General features: G+C 39.9%; 1 protein-coding gene across 1 annotated transcript in view; it reads right to left on the bottom strand.

The window, feature by feature from the left end:
* The window catches only part of SLCO5A1 (solute carrier organic anion transporter family member 5A1), a 124,175-nt gene that overhangs the window by 46,086 nt on the left and 61,857 nt on the right, over positions 1 to 16,232 (bottom strand). The window contains exons 3-4 of the mRNA XM_067553517.1: positions 15,787 to 15,919; positions 7,489 to 7,712 (exon numbers count right to left, since the gene is read on the bottom strand). Coding sequence (XP_067409618.1) covers positions 7,489 to 7,712; positions 15,787 to 15,919 — 357 coding nt within the window. The remainder of the gene's footprint in view (positions 1 to 7,488; positions 7,713 to 15,786; positions 15,920 to 16,232) is intronic.

Here is a 16,232-nt window from a genome sequence, read left to right as displayed (position 1 = left end):
AGACAGGATGGCTGCAGGGATGCCCTGCTTAATGGCCCATTAAGACATTCACAGGTGCAGGGGGCCAAGGGGGAGAAGCCAGGGATATACCTGATGAGTCACCTGGACTTGCTCATGTGACTCGGGACTCCATTTTGGTTCCTGTGAAATTCCACAAGCAGCATGGCAAGGGCCAGAGGACATAAAAGGCAGGTGCCCGGGATCCGTTTTGTCTTCAGTCTGTCTTTCAGTCATCACCTACCTCTGGATCAACTCATCTACTGAAGCTGTGAAACAAAGGACTGAGACCCATCCAGGTACTGGATGTATACCAGAGGGACTATACAAGCCTGCAAACTCCACAATTCTTCTAGAAACCTGATATATATGGACTTTCAAATCATTTATATGTATGTCATTGCTTTAATCCTTTAACATTTCTCCTATAGTTTGTTTCTTTCTTTGTATAATAAACCTTTAGTTTTAGTTACTAAAGGATTGGCTGGCAGCGTGGTATTTTGGGTAAGATCTAAACTTATATTGATCTGGTACTGTGGCTGACCCTTTGGGGTCAGGAGGAACCTTTTTGGTAAAAAGCATAGAGTTTAAATAACTGGTCTCTTTACTGGACCTAGTGGCAAATTGGTGGCCGGAGACTGAAATGCAGTAAAGGGGGCTGTGTGTATTTGTGTAGTGGCTTCTTGATAACCAGAGTGGGGAATCAGAAGCACTGTTTGCGGCTGGTTGGGAAGTCTGACTTCCTTGTCACCCATCAGTGCTGGGAGAATCTGCTCTCCTTTTACAGCCGGCCCTGACCTTGGCATTTTCAGGTGGCTAAGCTAGGCATGGTCGGGTCATAGTAGTGACCTGGAAGGAAACTGACGCAATAATTAGGCACTGAACAATAGTTCACAACAGAGTGAATGCTGGGCAAGACATGGATTATATTCTGCTCATTCTAACTTCCAGAACAATGGCTACAACAGATAGATTATCATAATAAAAGGACTGTTCTAAGTATTGTCTTTAGAAATAAAATGAAACCTAACAGTTGAAGCAGAACTCTGGACCCAGGATTGAATCTCAATATCTCTATAATGTGCCAAATCTAAATCTCTGGTGTTAGGGGGCCAAATTCCATGCCAATTTTGCAGAGACAAACTCTCCCATCAGTCCCCATGGAACAATTTGAAAATAATGTTTGAGATTTCATCTGGAGTTTCTTGACCCCCATCCACATACAGGATGGCCTGGTCCCTAACATTTATAAAAATGGAAATAACCTAACATCAGTTAAGGTCACATCTTATTACGACAAACAGATATTATTACTGTGAATGGGTATATTAAACCCAAGTATTAAATTCTACAACTATTCTTTCTACATGTGTTTCGTTATCTGTTCTAAATCAGCACAATCATTTAAACTCCAGTCAGTTTTCAGAAGGAAGAGAGGTAAATAGTGGTGTCCCCCAGGGATCTGTACTGGGACTAGTACAGTTCAACATATTCATAAATGATCTGGAAAAAGGAGTAAACGGTTAAGTGGTAAAATTTGCAGATGGTATAAAACTACGCAAGATGGTTAAGTCCAAAGCAGACTGTGAAGAGTTAAAAAGGGATCTCACAAAACTGGGTGACTGGCAACAAAATGGCACATGAAATTCAGTGTTGATAAATGCAAGGTAATGCACATTGGAAAACATAATCCTAAATACACGATACAAATGATGAGATCTAAATTAGCTGTTACCACTCAAGAGAGAGATCTTGGAGTCCACACAATGTGCAGCGACAGTCAAAAAAGCTAACAGAATGTTGGGAGTCATTAGGAAAGAATAGATAATAAGATAGAAAATATCATATCGCCTCTAAATAAATCCATAGTACGCCAACATCTTGAATACTGCATGCAGACCTGGTTATCCCTTCTCAAAAAAGATATATTGGAATTGGAAAAGGTATAGAAAAGGGCAACAATAACGATTAGTGGTATTGAACAGCTTCCATATGATGAGAGATTAATAAAACTGGGATTTTCCAGCTTGGAAAAGCGATATCTAAGGGGGGATATGATAGAGGTCTATAAAATCATGAAGTGAAGGTCAGTGCAGAGCAAGGAGTAAAACCCAGATCTCCTGACTCCCAATCCAAGTGTCTTGAATTCCCAACATTTGCTATTTTAATGGACATCCTCAGGCACTGAGCCAGTTGTGTGTTTCCCCCCTGTCTTCTGGTTTTTGCTGAGTAATATCTGCCCACTATAGAAAATGAAATTGAACTCTTTCTAGGTGAAGGGCTGAAATCTGGCTCTAGCAAAATCTAACCCGGTTGTTCTGACACTCTGCTTGTGTCCTCACATAAAATGGACTATCAGCATGCTGCCATTCTCTTGTGCAAAAGTGATTGGGAACAGTCTGACTGGGAGATGTGTAAACTCCAAAGTTCAGGACTGTCTGGATCCCAGCCCATTTCTGGTTAAAATATATAGTTTATATAGTAAAGCAGATACTATGATATAAAGGTACTTAATTGATGTGCCTAAGGAGTTTATTTAAGTTCAGTATTTTATTTGTCTTCTATACCGTGCCACCTGCAGGTTAATTAATCTAATTGCACAGCATGCTTAACTGAAGTAATTGCTGAAGGGTATGCTTGTTATGAAACTATACAACCGACGTAGTTAAAGGAAAACTATGACTCCATCTGTTTGTGTTCATGATTTATCTGCACTTATGGGATCAGACCTTGGTTTCTATAACATACACCTGCTCTGGCCCAAGATATTTACACGGTACAAGAGGGGTGTCAAACTCATTTGCTATGGTGGGCCAGATTTGAATTAAATGTACTTCAAGTGGGCCATACATACCATAAATCGAAATACTAGGCATTTTTGGAGCGCTGTGTCTCGTGCACACAGCACTCCACGCGCTGCCGCCGGAGTAGACAGACCCTGTGGCAGCGCGTGCTGCCATGACATCTTGCAGCGGTGTACCCTCTGGCGGCGGAGCACGCTGCCATGACATCTCATGGCGTCGTACCCTCTGGCAGTGGCGTGCGACGCCACCACAGAGTACAATACCACGAGATGTTGCGGCAGCACACGCTGCCGCCAGGGGCTGGACCAAAAAGGTTGGCGGGCCGTGGGCCGGATGTTTGACACCCCGGGTTTAAATCATGTTTCTCCTTCACTTTTTTTTTTTTTTTTTTTTAAACTTGCAAGGGCTCAGATCCACAAAAGGACTTATGCTTCTCACTCCTCCATTTAGATGCCACAGAGACTCTTAAAACCCGTGCTTAGCTACCGCCTAGTTATGGAGGCTCCTAAAATCCCCTTGTGCCTCCATTTTTTGATGTAAAAGTCCCCTAAGCACCTACATTTATGCTGCTGGGCATGTGCAAAATGCCTTAGTTTAGACACTTAGTGCCTACCTCAAACCTAAGCCCCAGCGGGATCCTCAAACCATGTGAAGACAGGCATTCCCCATCTCTCTTTCCTGCAGGGTTCAATCCAGTAGGCATTCCCAAAGAATGCTTATCTCCACACAGGTGAGTGCCCTAAGCACTGGACTATAGAGTCATACTGTCTCTCTGGGCCATTGTACATTATTTATACAAAGTGGAATGGTTCAAGAGGAGAGACACTCCCTTCCCTAAGAATATCGCACAGTCCATCTTTCTCCTGAGAGCTGAGAAACCCATGTTCAAATTCGTTCTCCTCATCAGGTAGAGGAAGGAACTGAACAAAGGTCTCCTACATCCTGGGTGAGTTCTCTAACCTCTGAACTAACGGCTATATGGGAGGCCACCCACTTCCCCACCCCCAGCCCTTTGGTGTGGATTTAGGTGTGTGCTGCCACCATTTTTACAAGGAATAGCTTAGGCACCTGACTCAAAGAAAGTTTTTAACTGCAGATCCCAACTGAGACAGACACCTCCCTCCAGTTTGGATTTAGGCACCTAACTCCATCAGATTTACAAGGCTTAATATAGACTCCTCTCCCCTGCATCTGCTGTTGGCTAGTTTAGGCTGCTCCCCACTCAGCACGCTGGCTTTTGTGGGATCCCATTCCTAGGCACCTCTCTCTTTCAATGCACTGTATAGGGAGCCTAGGGGCCTAACACAGGGTGAACGGATTCCACTGGGTGGGCAGCTGCCTAAAACTTAAGCTTTGCAACTTTGAGCACTGCAATACCTAAGCCCCTCTTTGGGAATTGGGCCAAAATAATTAGAGAGAGGCTGATCAAAATTTCCACACTCCTAAGATGCACTGTCATTCTTCTAGTACCCACTAAATTTCAGGTATTCTGATTACACAGAATCTTGTTATCCTCATGAGAAGCATTTAATTAGCATTAGAGACGGGTTGGCAAAATCTCTATCTAGGTGGCCACATGCCCACCTAAATACAGAGATTTAGTGACTCAGTCTATTCTTACTGGCCACGCTTCTGTTCTAAGCCATTTTTAAAATATCATTATCTTCCTATTTAAAATTATTTCACTCAGATTTCTGTAACAAAGATACTTATTTGGCGAGGAATGGCATGACAGAAAAAACTACTAGATGTTGCTTGTCTGGTACAATAAGAAAGGACTTGTGTAACTGTAAGTTTGTATTTTTCCTCACTAAAAAATTATTTGCTTTTCTCCCTTATTGTTAGAGCCCTAAAATGTATCCACATCCGATCCACAAAAATGATTCACCGATATAAAATGGATATCTGCAGATTTGCAGAACTTTAGATAAAAAAAAATTTGTATCCACATCCAATCCGCGATCCACAAAAATGGTCCACAGATACAAAGTGGATATCCGTGGATTTGCAGGGCTCTACTTATTGTGACACAAAATGGTAGGAAGGTGAAACTTTGGATATAGACGATAGAATGAGAATTAGCATTGCCAAACCCCCTTTAGAAATTTTACTGACTAGAATACACATAACTTTGCCAGCTGCCTGTACAAACAGAAGAGGGCCTTCAAATATTGGGAGGTTTGAGAGACTTGTGCAAGTCATGTTGATGAGGAAGAAGTTCAACAGGAACTGTGCTCATGTTTCCCAGACGTCCCCCAAGCTAGTGACAGACTCTTGACCTAGTCAGAGAGCTCAGAATTACTTCTGCCAATGGCATGCCCGTGGTGCCTGAAGAAAGAATCCAACTGGCTATCTAGAGTTGGGAAAAGGTGTTACCTAATAAGAGCCACTAGTGCTGTGTGGACAACAGTCTCCAGAGAAGTAACTACATCCAAATATTTGCTTGCCTCTGATTCTATCCTCTTTTGAGCCCCTCTGAATGCACTACTGTGCATGCAAAATGAGGGAAGTCCTAAAGAATGTGACCCTATACCTCTGTCTTGTTTGCTGTGCAAATCTGGTTATGATCCAGCTGCCAAGACAGCCAGCACGCAACACAATTATGGCACTTTCAACTTACCATTATTTTATCAATTTTTCACAGAGACTAACAGGGCTTGGTACTGCTTTAATATACACATCTGAGAGATCGCAAATGCCTTGCAAAGAAAGGTAATACAGATATGGGCAGACATGCCTTACAACTAAATTAGAGAGTACTGCTAGTATTGTTAACACCTTGTCTAATGGCTAAAGGAAATGATTAAAAGAATAGATTATTAAAAAATATGTGTTCAAAACTCAGGATTGTCATCAACACTAAGAGCAACTGTAACATTCAGGCCAGTGCTATCTAACCATCTAGGGGCATGTCTACGCAGCAATTAAACACCTGCGGCTGGCCCAGGTCAGCTGACTCGGACTCATGAGGTTTGGGTTCCGGGGCTATAAAATTACAACGTAGATGTTCAGACCTTCACAGGATCCCAGAGCTCAGGCTCCAGCCTGAACCTGAATGTCTACATTGCAATTATACAGCTCAGCAGCCTGAGCCCCATGAGCCCATCAGCTGACTCGGGCCAGCCGTGGGTGTTTAATTGCCATGTAGACAAACCTCTAGAGTCCAGAGTTCAAATTCTGTCTAATGGCACAAATGACAGGAGTTTTCGTTGTCTCTTCATAGTTCCCACTGTGCTAATCAGAAAACTACCACAAACTTGGCACAATTAGATACCCAAGATTAGAACAGCAAGAGCACAAAGACCCAGATGGGTTCACAGAACTGTAGCAGTAATCTTGTGCCGTAACTTTCCATGTTATGCCTTAAGCCTGTGCTATCAGCCTCTCTTTTATGAGCTCTAAATTCACTCATTTTTAAAAAAGTGACAATACAGTAGAATCTCAGAGTCACGAACACCTTGGGGAGGGAGGTTGTTCATAACTCTGAAATGCTCGCAACACTGAACAAAATGTTATGGTTGTTCTTTCAAAAAGTTTACAACTGAACGTTGATTTAATAAAGCTTTGAAACTTTACTATGCAGAAGAAACATTCTGCTTTTAACCATCTTACTTTAAATGAAACAAGCACAGGAACAGTTTCCTTACCTTGTCAAGTCTTTTTTTTTTAATCTTTCTCTTTATTTTTAGTAGTTTACATTTAGCACAGTACTGTACAGAACAGTATTTGCTTTTTTTTTTTTTTTTTTTTGGGGGGGGGGGTGTCTCTGCTGCTGCCTGATTGCATACTTCCGGTTCAAATTACGTGTGTGGCTGACCAGTCAATTCATAACTCTGGTGTTTGTAACTCTGAGGTTCTACTGTATTGCCTTTCTGCCTGTTACATTTCAATGATGGTTAGTACTAGCTATTAGACTTTACATTCATGGTGTTATTGAATAAGATGTAAGTCTAGTACAATCTCTTTGCTTTAACAAGCATTATTATTTCCTGATTTCTCAACCTGACAGAAATGTAACACTCTGAAAGTGGACACACAGCAACATAATATCAAACAAGCAGAACATTTATATGGAATAATGATATATTGAACAATTTACTGCCCAAACCTAAGAAAAAATGACGAGCAAGGATTCCTTTTCCCATTTTTGACAGACTATATCAAGTAATAGGAGTACTTTATTCCAGGGAGAATAATATGACTTCAGTGGAAATGTATATATTTACATTAAAGATTGTGAGGCAATAAGATACTATGATAATGGCGGCCACATAAGTAAGCAAAGTAAATAAGTAAGATAGATAGATATGGTTTAGCCAAGTTGAAAACCTGTAGGAAAAACAATTTGTTTTTTTCCTCAGCACAGAAGACGTTTGTTGAAACAAAGCAAATATGTTATCTATCAGCACCTAAATATTAAACACACTGTGATAATTTAAGGAAAAGGTATTCATATTAATGTGCTTTTGGCATTCAGTATGCCAATAACTGTACTTTGTAATTAGAAGAACAGACAATCTCGTAAAGCTTTTCTCTACAGAAAAATATCCATCTCTTTTTAATATCAACAAGTATAATATGGCCAAATTCTGCCCTCAGTTAAATTAATGCAGCTGCAGAATATGGCCCTATGTATCATCTTAATCCTGACTGTACGGATGAGCCTTTAAAAATATATATACTCTACCTTTAACATTTTTTCCAAATCCCATAGAAGCAGGAACTGAACTGTCCAGTTGGCTTTTGCTGTTTGATTTCTCTTTCATGACATCATCATCATCACTTGAAATATCATCAGAGCTAATCTTCTTTTTCTTCTTTTTATGTCGTGGTGGGAGCTTTTTTGGGAAAGTAAACATTGGGAATATCACAAGGAGCATTGCAATGGCACAAAGGAGGAATCCACTCCACCTAAAGTGAGGAAATACGAGTAACAGCTAAGAGCTAATGCATTATGTGGAACAAAAATAATAAAGCAAACTGTGTGGCTGTCATCATCTGTAACTAGAGAGAAACCGATATTTTGCCCTAATATTTGGAAAAAACAATAAAAATATTAACAGAACAGAAGAGCCAGCATAAAGCTTCTTCTGAGGTACTGAATGCAAAACAAAATCAAAAGGTGCATCTATTCAAAACAACACCATCACTGAGTTCAATTTTAAAAGAATGTACCGAGAAAGTATTAATTGATATGACAATCTCATTTTTGTAGTCTCTAGGGTTTATTGCTTTCTACAGTACATAGCAAATACTGAGGCAATGGTCTCTATTCAGTGTTACTTAGCTCAAACTCAGACAAATTCCCAGTGACATTAACGGGAGTTTGCCAGAGTAAAAAATGGAAGACTAGATTGGACCTTTGGAGCCACGAGCCCATGGTCCCCTCCATGCACAGATGGATTTCTACCTCCCTATAGGCAGAAGGTTTGATCAAGCATCTACAGAAAAGCATAGCCTCATTCCCCTGGATCACACTGCAGGCATCTTGCACGGCTGGGGATCAGAAGTGTGTAGGATGGAGGTCAGTGGCTGAGGCAATGCAAATCATCCTCCCTGGAGCCAGCAGAGCTGATTTTGAGCAGTGATAGAGCTAACAGGGGCAATGGGTCATTGATAGTGCTACTTTCAATGATACCTACTGGCTTGAAAAGCTGCCACAAATACATCTAAAGGTCACTTGTCAGGGCAGGGGGAGGGTGTGACCACTCTGCCTGCCACTCTATAAGTCCTGCTACTGCCTGGAGCCCATAAGCTTTATTAAATTTCTCCAAGATTCTCCTCCATGCAGGGAATCTTCCTCAAAGAGGGATTTTTAGGAACAGGTGCCAGATAGCGAATCTCACACTGCCAGCTGGTAGCCATATAGCACCATACCAAGGGATATAGGATCAGCTCTTGAGGTCCTTACTCATCTCAAGAGATCTGCAGGAAGGGGAAAGGGTTTGTGGGATGGGCCCCTGGTTTATTCTGTGTGGGCAGGGATCAAACTCCACTCTCCAATGAAAGCTTGCAGAGGAATCTTAGGGGAACATTGTGAAGTTTTCTGTCTCCTACATGGGTGTTTCTATAAAGAAGTACAAATCAGCCCTAAGAAAGGACTCCAAGATTTGCCCCACATAACTGCTCCAACCTACTGAAAGCATGGGTATCCAAAAAATACTGAGGTCTGTGGTCCTGATTCTGATCCCCCTTACATGGATGTAAATGAAGAGCGGATCCATTGAAATCAATGCTGTTACACCAGCATAAAACCAATGTGAGAGAAGAATCAGGCCCCTCAACTTCAAATCACTGGTTGTAGGGCTGACTTTCATATCTTTGTTCATCATCTGTACCTACAGACCAGGCACCTATCACTAAAGATATTGAACCAATATTATACACTACACATGGGAAAACAGTCACAAAAGTCAACAGGACTATTTGCATAAGTAAAGGAAACAGAATTTGGTCCCCTCTTTTTGCAATGCAAAGAGAAATACGTGATATAATTTTAAACAAGGTCAAATTTGACATACTCGTATGTGTGATGATTTGTGCGCCATGCAGAATGGGATCAAGAGTGGTCAGAGCCAGGAGAAGTCAGGCACTAGAAAACTGTGGCTAGCTTTCCTCATGGCTAGGCAAAATGAAGTGACTGAAAGTTTGGGATAAGCAGTTTTGGTATCACGTAAACAGAAAATCACTCATTTTAGCATGACTCCAGGGGGCTCCACAGCCGACCCTACGGGTACTCTGGGGGAAAGCTTTCCGGTGGACCATGCACACCTACGTGGAATGGACATGAGCAAGCACTCAAAGAAGAACAATTCCTTTTGGGATCTCAGGGTATGTTTACACGCAGCTGGGAACATGCTTTCCTGAATGGGTTCCCAGACAGGCGCTAACTCTCTGTGAGCTAGGACACAAAAAAAAGAGCAACATCACTGGAATAGCACGAGCCCTGCTTGGGGTAATTGCCTGCATACAAACCTGCCCAGAGCCCCTGGGTACAGATGCAGGCAGCTAACCCAAGCTGCTGCCCATGCTACAACTGACTCCACTGCTATTTTCAGCACACTCTCTTGAGTAGTGCTTGTGCATCTGTCTACTTGTGCTGGAAAGCCCACTTCCAGCTGTAGCGTAGACAGACCTCCGAAACACAAAGCATTGATCAAGGAAATTAACTGGGCTGATAATAAATAGACATTAAACCATCCACTCGATGTCTAGCAGGAGATAGGAGCTGGAATGTATCAACAGATGAAACACAAATCTAAAGAGAACATTATGGCATCATACTAAGTGCTGGAAATGTCACAACTGCAGCACTGTATGTAATCTTGTGCACTGCCTTACATGACAGATATCAAAGAAGTGGACAACAGACAGAAAAGATAAGGGGTTTCAGTATTGGAAATGGGGAATGAAAAGGCAAATGACATTTATATTGATTAGAACACAGGAAATAGAGGCCTTTTTAGTGTTTTGAAAGATAAAGATATGGAGGGACACCTCAAAAGGCATCTGAACAAGTACCAGGTTCTCAAAACGAAAGGAATGGAAACTAGGAAAGAACCAGACAGTGCAGGAGAAATTCCTTTCAACTTCTTGTGTGGAATAAACAACAAAAAGTAGCATTAGAAGATCTAACCATATTCAAAATTAGACAGATGCTTCAAAAAACATTACAAAATGATATTTCTATTCATATTAGTTGACACACCTCCAAGGGCTGCTCAGCCACCTGCTATCCTGAGAGAATATGTAATTTATAAAGCATGCTAAACGGTCTGTGAAGATAACAATATAGATTAGTGTGTAATGGATGCAGGATTTCAAGCAGATATCCAGGCATATGGGGTCATGAGAATCTTTTAATATAAAATAATTGTAAATGCTTAATACCAGGGCATAATTGTTTGCCTACAACTTTTACAATTTAGCCAGTGCAGTTTACAAAGATGCATTACAACAAACCAGAATTCAATGATCTGATGATCTGTTCAAATGAATTTCTGTTGAAATTCAGATGAAGAGTTAGAACAGTAGATGTCCTCAGAAGGGCTCTTAATGGGTTCAGCTGACATCATAATGTCTAAGCCAAATTGCATTATGCATTTCTGCATAATATATGTTTGTAAGGAAGGAAGGGTTTTCTTTTCAGTAAAAATCAGAACCCACAGCAACCAACACTTGCTCCCTACAGTTACATTTACTCTGTAATATTATCTTTATGATTATTTTGATTGTTAATATAATTTTCACTAGGTTTCTGTGACATGTGAATTTAGGCACGTCATCGTTCTCACACAAGCAAAGAAAGAGTGAGAATCAGGAACAGTACATTACTTCAAGGGAGACAGTTGAGGCTGCCAGGTCCCAAATGTGACACTCCTTAAACTTCAACCTTATCTTAAAATGTATTGCTACTTTGGAAAAAAAATATGATCCTGCACCATTAAAGTCAGCTTTTAAAATCCTTGTTTATTTCAGTGGTTCATCATCAAGAACCAAACACACACTGCTCAGAAACAGACAAAAGAATCAGGGCTGGATTTTATAAAAACTGCAGAAACTATTTGATGAGCTGGACTGGACTGTGAAACGATTACCAGAGATCAGACAACTGGGCATATTGTTTGAAATCCTAAGAGGCAAAATTTTAGAGAATCATTAATGAAACAGAAAAGCTTGGTATAAAGTGAATAGATCAGAAACACCATACAATTGCCGAATGATAGCTGGCCAAGTTCTTTTAGATTCTCATAATAAATTGTCATCTTCTTTTTCAATAGTGTTTCTCTAACGTGGATAAATTGGAAAGCATATTACTTCAGTAAACGCTTCAGGAGAGCAGTTTATTTGAACTGAATCAAATCTCAAGAAGCTCATGAAGCCAAAGATCAAAGAGCTGCCTCTGATCCTGAATAGGAATAATCCTGAATCAGCATGTAAGGGATGAAAAACAGCCAATCTGCAATTCCATGAACAGATTAAGAGAGACTGGAGATGGACATCTACCGGTATATTTTAAGAATTATGTACTGATTTAAATCAGATCTTGGGGGGACTAGATGGATCCTGGAATTAGCCGTTTACTTTGTGCCATTTTTGGTTCAAATCTGGCACTAATCAGTAGTGACCATTTAATGACTTTTTTTGTAGCCTAGGAGAAATGAGTTGGTGATCCCATTCCAATTTCGCCCTCACAAATGGCACTAAATGGCACATATTTTGGCAGTCTCATCAGATCAGCCAAATAGTGAATGGGCATGTAGAAAGAAACCCACTCTTGCCCAAAGAGTACCAGGTTAGAATTAAGGCCCGTTGGTGAGACGTTTCAATGCTGCTGCCTATGCTTGAGTGTCCTGTGGGTTAAAGAACATTACTGGCCAGTAATTCCTATTCTCTAATTATAATTTCTCTTTGCTCCTTTGTCCATGTTTCCAACAAGTGACTTGCATGGAACTCGCGTAACTAAATATTTTATGCCATTAAAGCCTCCTCACCAGTGGTGACTTGACCATACCTGTGAGAAGATATAATGGTCTGTACTTACCCCACGTTAGTTCTTTTTAAAATCAAAATGGTAAAACAAAGGATATAACAAAATATCCCCATCTCTACAGGTAAATTGGTTAGATGAACGAGTGCCTATTAAAATTACTTCCCTCTGAAAATAAATATCTCTTCTCCAGAAGTAAATAATTCTGACAGATCCTATGCTGGAAACCAAAATGTTCTAGGGATGTTTCAGAAAAGAAATAAGAAATGAAAAAAAAAAAACCTGTGACAGAAAAAAAGGAGGGCGGATATTAACAACATCCCAGTACAAGAAGCATGGAATGCAACATTAATAAGAAAACAATTTTCTTTCATATATTTGGGAACAAGACACCTCTCAACAAACACATAAAAACTAATATAGAAACATCTCTTTAAGAATATACAGAAAGAGTAAATCTCCACTCAACTCAGAAACAGATTTCATAATACAGATAAGCCTAATGTGGATACATGATGCCACATTAATTCCAAGTAAGTGAGATTTGGAAAACTAGACAGTACAGAGATATCCATATGGATGCTCAGCAAATCATTTGACAAGTACTAATCTGAGGCTGGCTATCATTTCTGACACGCCTCTGGCCAAACATGCTTCAACATGCCCTAAAGGATTGCTTATGTCTTTTATTCAGTGATCTCAAAGCACTTTTCTAATCCCAAATCAACCCTGAGAACAGCTCTGTGAGGTAAGTAGATACTTAAACTAACACAAACTGGTTAAGCCCAAGGTCACATTGTGAATGACTGACATAGCACTCAGGAGTATGGATTTCCAGTTCAGTACGCTGAAAATTCTGTCAAACAGCCATTAAAGATAATTATCTTGAACTTTGCTCCTCTGGATTTACACTAACAAAACAAAAAACCTGAATGGATGTTCTACGGGTGTTTAGTACATTCCACAGAAGGAATATTTTCAACACTAATTTGTGGAGGAATGGGGTCACTGGGATTAGGTATATGCACACCCAAGATATAGCTGCAGTCATTTAGTGGAAAGTATTAATCAAGTTGTACAGCAGCTCAAGCTTGATTTGGCCTACTGGAAATGGTGCCACTGGGTTTGTAGTGAGAATAGGTCTCAGAAAGTCCAAGACAGATGCTGAGGGCATTTGAGAGTTATTGATCCATTGACAGAGGCTTTGGGCTGAGCCAGAAGAAATGTTCCACCTTACCCCCAAGTTGGAGGTGAGCATCACAGAGGAACTGCATCAAGAATCTGGCAACAGTGAACACGCGCTTTCATCTCTAACTTATACAAGCCAACAAAATGATTCAAGGATACTGAAGAACCTACTGAACTGAACCAGCAACGAAACCAGTGGCTGATGCGAAGTGTACACTCCCAGCTAAAGTAACTGACTATGAAATCTTCAGAAACCACTTATTTGAAGCCTTTGTGGCAATTTCAAGTCAGACTTATGAGCTGCTTTGGGAAGGCCAGCCAAAGCTTGATACACTCTCCTCAGGACCTGACTGCTCAAGGTGGCATTTCCAAGCAGATCTGACATGTGCCCAAGTCAGTATGTGCCCAGAGATATCCCATAACCATAATGACTGTTATACCTCAGCAGCAGCTAGGTGTCCACCAATTGTTGGGGAATTATTTTAATGATTTGTATCTTTAGCTCTGTGAGTTCCTGCCAGTCACATATTAAAGGTACATTTATACTAGAGCTAGAAGGTGTCAACTCCAGCTCGAGAAGGCATACCTGCACAACTCGGCTTGAGCTAGCCTGATAAACATAAGAGTGTAGCCACAGCTTGTTGCCCCATAAATCTTCTCCAAGGTCTTACACACATATTCGGGACAGCTAGCTGCTCATGCTGCTACAGCTCGAGTGGAGCTAGCTCAGGTATGTCTCCTTGAGTTGGAATTTACACCTTCTATAGCTAGTGTAGATAGACCCTCAGTCATACGAGATACAAGAGTGGAGATGTGCAATAGTACTGTACTTAACGGTTGGAGAATACTTTTAGTAGGGCTGCCAAACAATTTTTAAAAATTAATTGCAATTAATCATGAGATAAAAAATAGTTGCAATTAATCATAGTTTTAATCAGACTTAAACAATAATAGAATACCAATTTAAATTTATTTTAAATATTTTGGATGTTTTTCTACATTTTCAAATATATTGATTTCAATTACAATACAGAATACAAAGTATATAGTGCTCACTTTAGATTATTTTTATTACAAATATTTGCACTGTAAAAAAAGAAATAGTATTTTTCAATTCACCTCATACAAATACTGTAGTGCAATCTCTTAATTGTGAAAGTGCAACTTACAAATTTAGATTTTTTTTTTATATGTAACTGCACTCAAAAACAAAACAATGTAAAACTTCAGAGCCTACAAGTTGAAGCATGCAGGTCCATACAAACGTTTAGCATATCTGGCACGTAAATACCTTGCAACGTTGGCTACAACAGTGCCATGTGAACTCCTGTTCTCACTTTCAGGTGACATTGTAAATAAGAAGTAGGCAGCATTATCCCCTGTAAATGTAAACAAACTTATTTGTTTTAGTGATTGGCTGGACAAGAAGTAGGACTAAGTGAACTTGTATGAGGTGAATTGAAAAATACTATTTCTTTTGTTTATCTTTTTTACAGTGCAAATATTTGTAATAAAAATAATAATATAAAGTGAGCACTGTATGCTTTGTATTCTGTGTTGTAATTGAAATCAATATTTGAAAATGTAGAAAAACATCCATAAATATTTATAAGAAATTTAAATTGGGATCCTGTTATTGTCTAACAGCAAGATTAAAACTGCGATTAATCTCAACTATTTTTTTAATCTAGTTAATTTGTGTTGCATTAATCACATTCATTAACTGCAATTAATTGACATCCCTAGTTTTTAAGCATTGTTTTAAATATATAATTAATTATAATATACAAATAAATTATTCAGTATGATTTTCTAATATACAAATAGTTATGTCACTCAGGTGTGCACAATTTACAAGAGCACATGGGGTTGGTATGCTTTTACGTAATCCTACTACTTTTCCCCTGGGCAGAGCACTGCTCTGGATTGCCACATGATCCTGCCTCAGTGTGGGAGCAATGACCCCATACTTCTAGCTCTGCTGCTGCTATGCTCCATACTAGTGGTATTTCATCCCACCTTTCCTGTACCATATGTAGGGCACCAATCAGAGGGAGTCCTGCAGCAATAGGAAGATGGTGCCATTGTATCCATTTAATGATATGTGTTTTTGTCTATCTATAGCAAACATTTCCTGCCAGCCAGGTCTGTGTTACTGAATCCTATGGAGATCTGATAACTGCTAGCTTTTCTCTTCTCTCCTAGCCTCCTTTCTAAAATATTTCAAACAGGCAGTCTAGATACCTTGTATTTTCAGGGCACCACTGATAACTTGTAGCAAAGTTTTGAAAAACAGTTGATTCTTACCAGTTTCCAATGAATCGAGGGTCACTCTGGTCAATATAAACAGTAGTTCTAGGATCAACATAAAAACCGATAAGAACTCCTCCTAATAAATATCCTGCAGCAGGACCAAGTGCTCCCATTACATACATGATGGCTGAGAAAATACAAGAGAAAAAAATACATCAAATTACACTAAAAGTCAGATATTAATAATAAAAACCTCTTTCAATAATTCTTTATATTTTAAAAAAATATGCTGCAGAACAGGAAATTGGGGGTTGATTCACTAAAGGACTCAGATTCCTATCTTCCACTTAGGGGTGTCTAAATCCTAGAATTAGGATTCACAAAACCCTTACTCAGCCACCGCCAAAGCCTGTAGGTGCCTAAAAATGCCCAGTGCCTAAATGTTTGCAGTAAAAGTTGCTTAAGCGCCCATGGTTCTTCCTCTGAGCATGTGCACTGCA

The sequence above is a fragment of the Emydura macquarii genome, unplaced genomic scaffold (assembly GCF_026122565.2).
Source record: "Emydura macquarii macquarii isolate MOO-44397 ecotype Brisbane River unplaced genomic scaffold, CSIRO-AGI_Emac_v2 contig_1477, whole genome shotgun sequence".
Lineage (NCBI taxonomy): Eukaryota > Metazoa > Chordata > Testudines > Chelidae > Emydura > Emydura macquarii.
The sequence above is the reverse complement of the archived record's forward strand: the minus strand, read 5'-3'. Positions and strand labels throughout refer to the sequence as shown.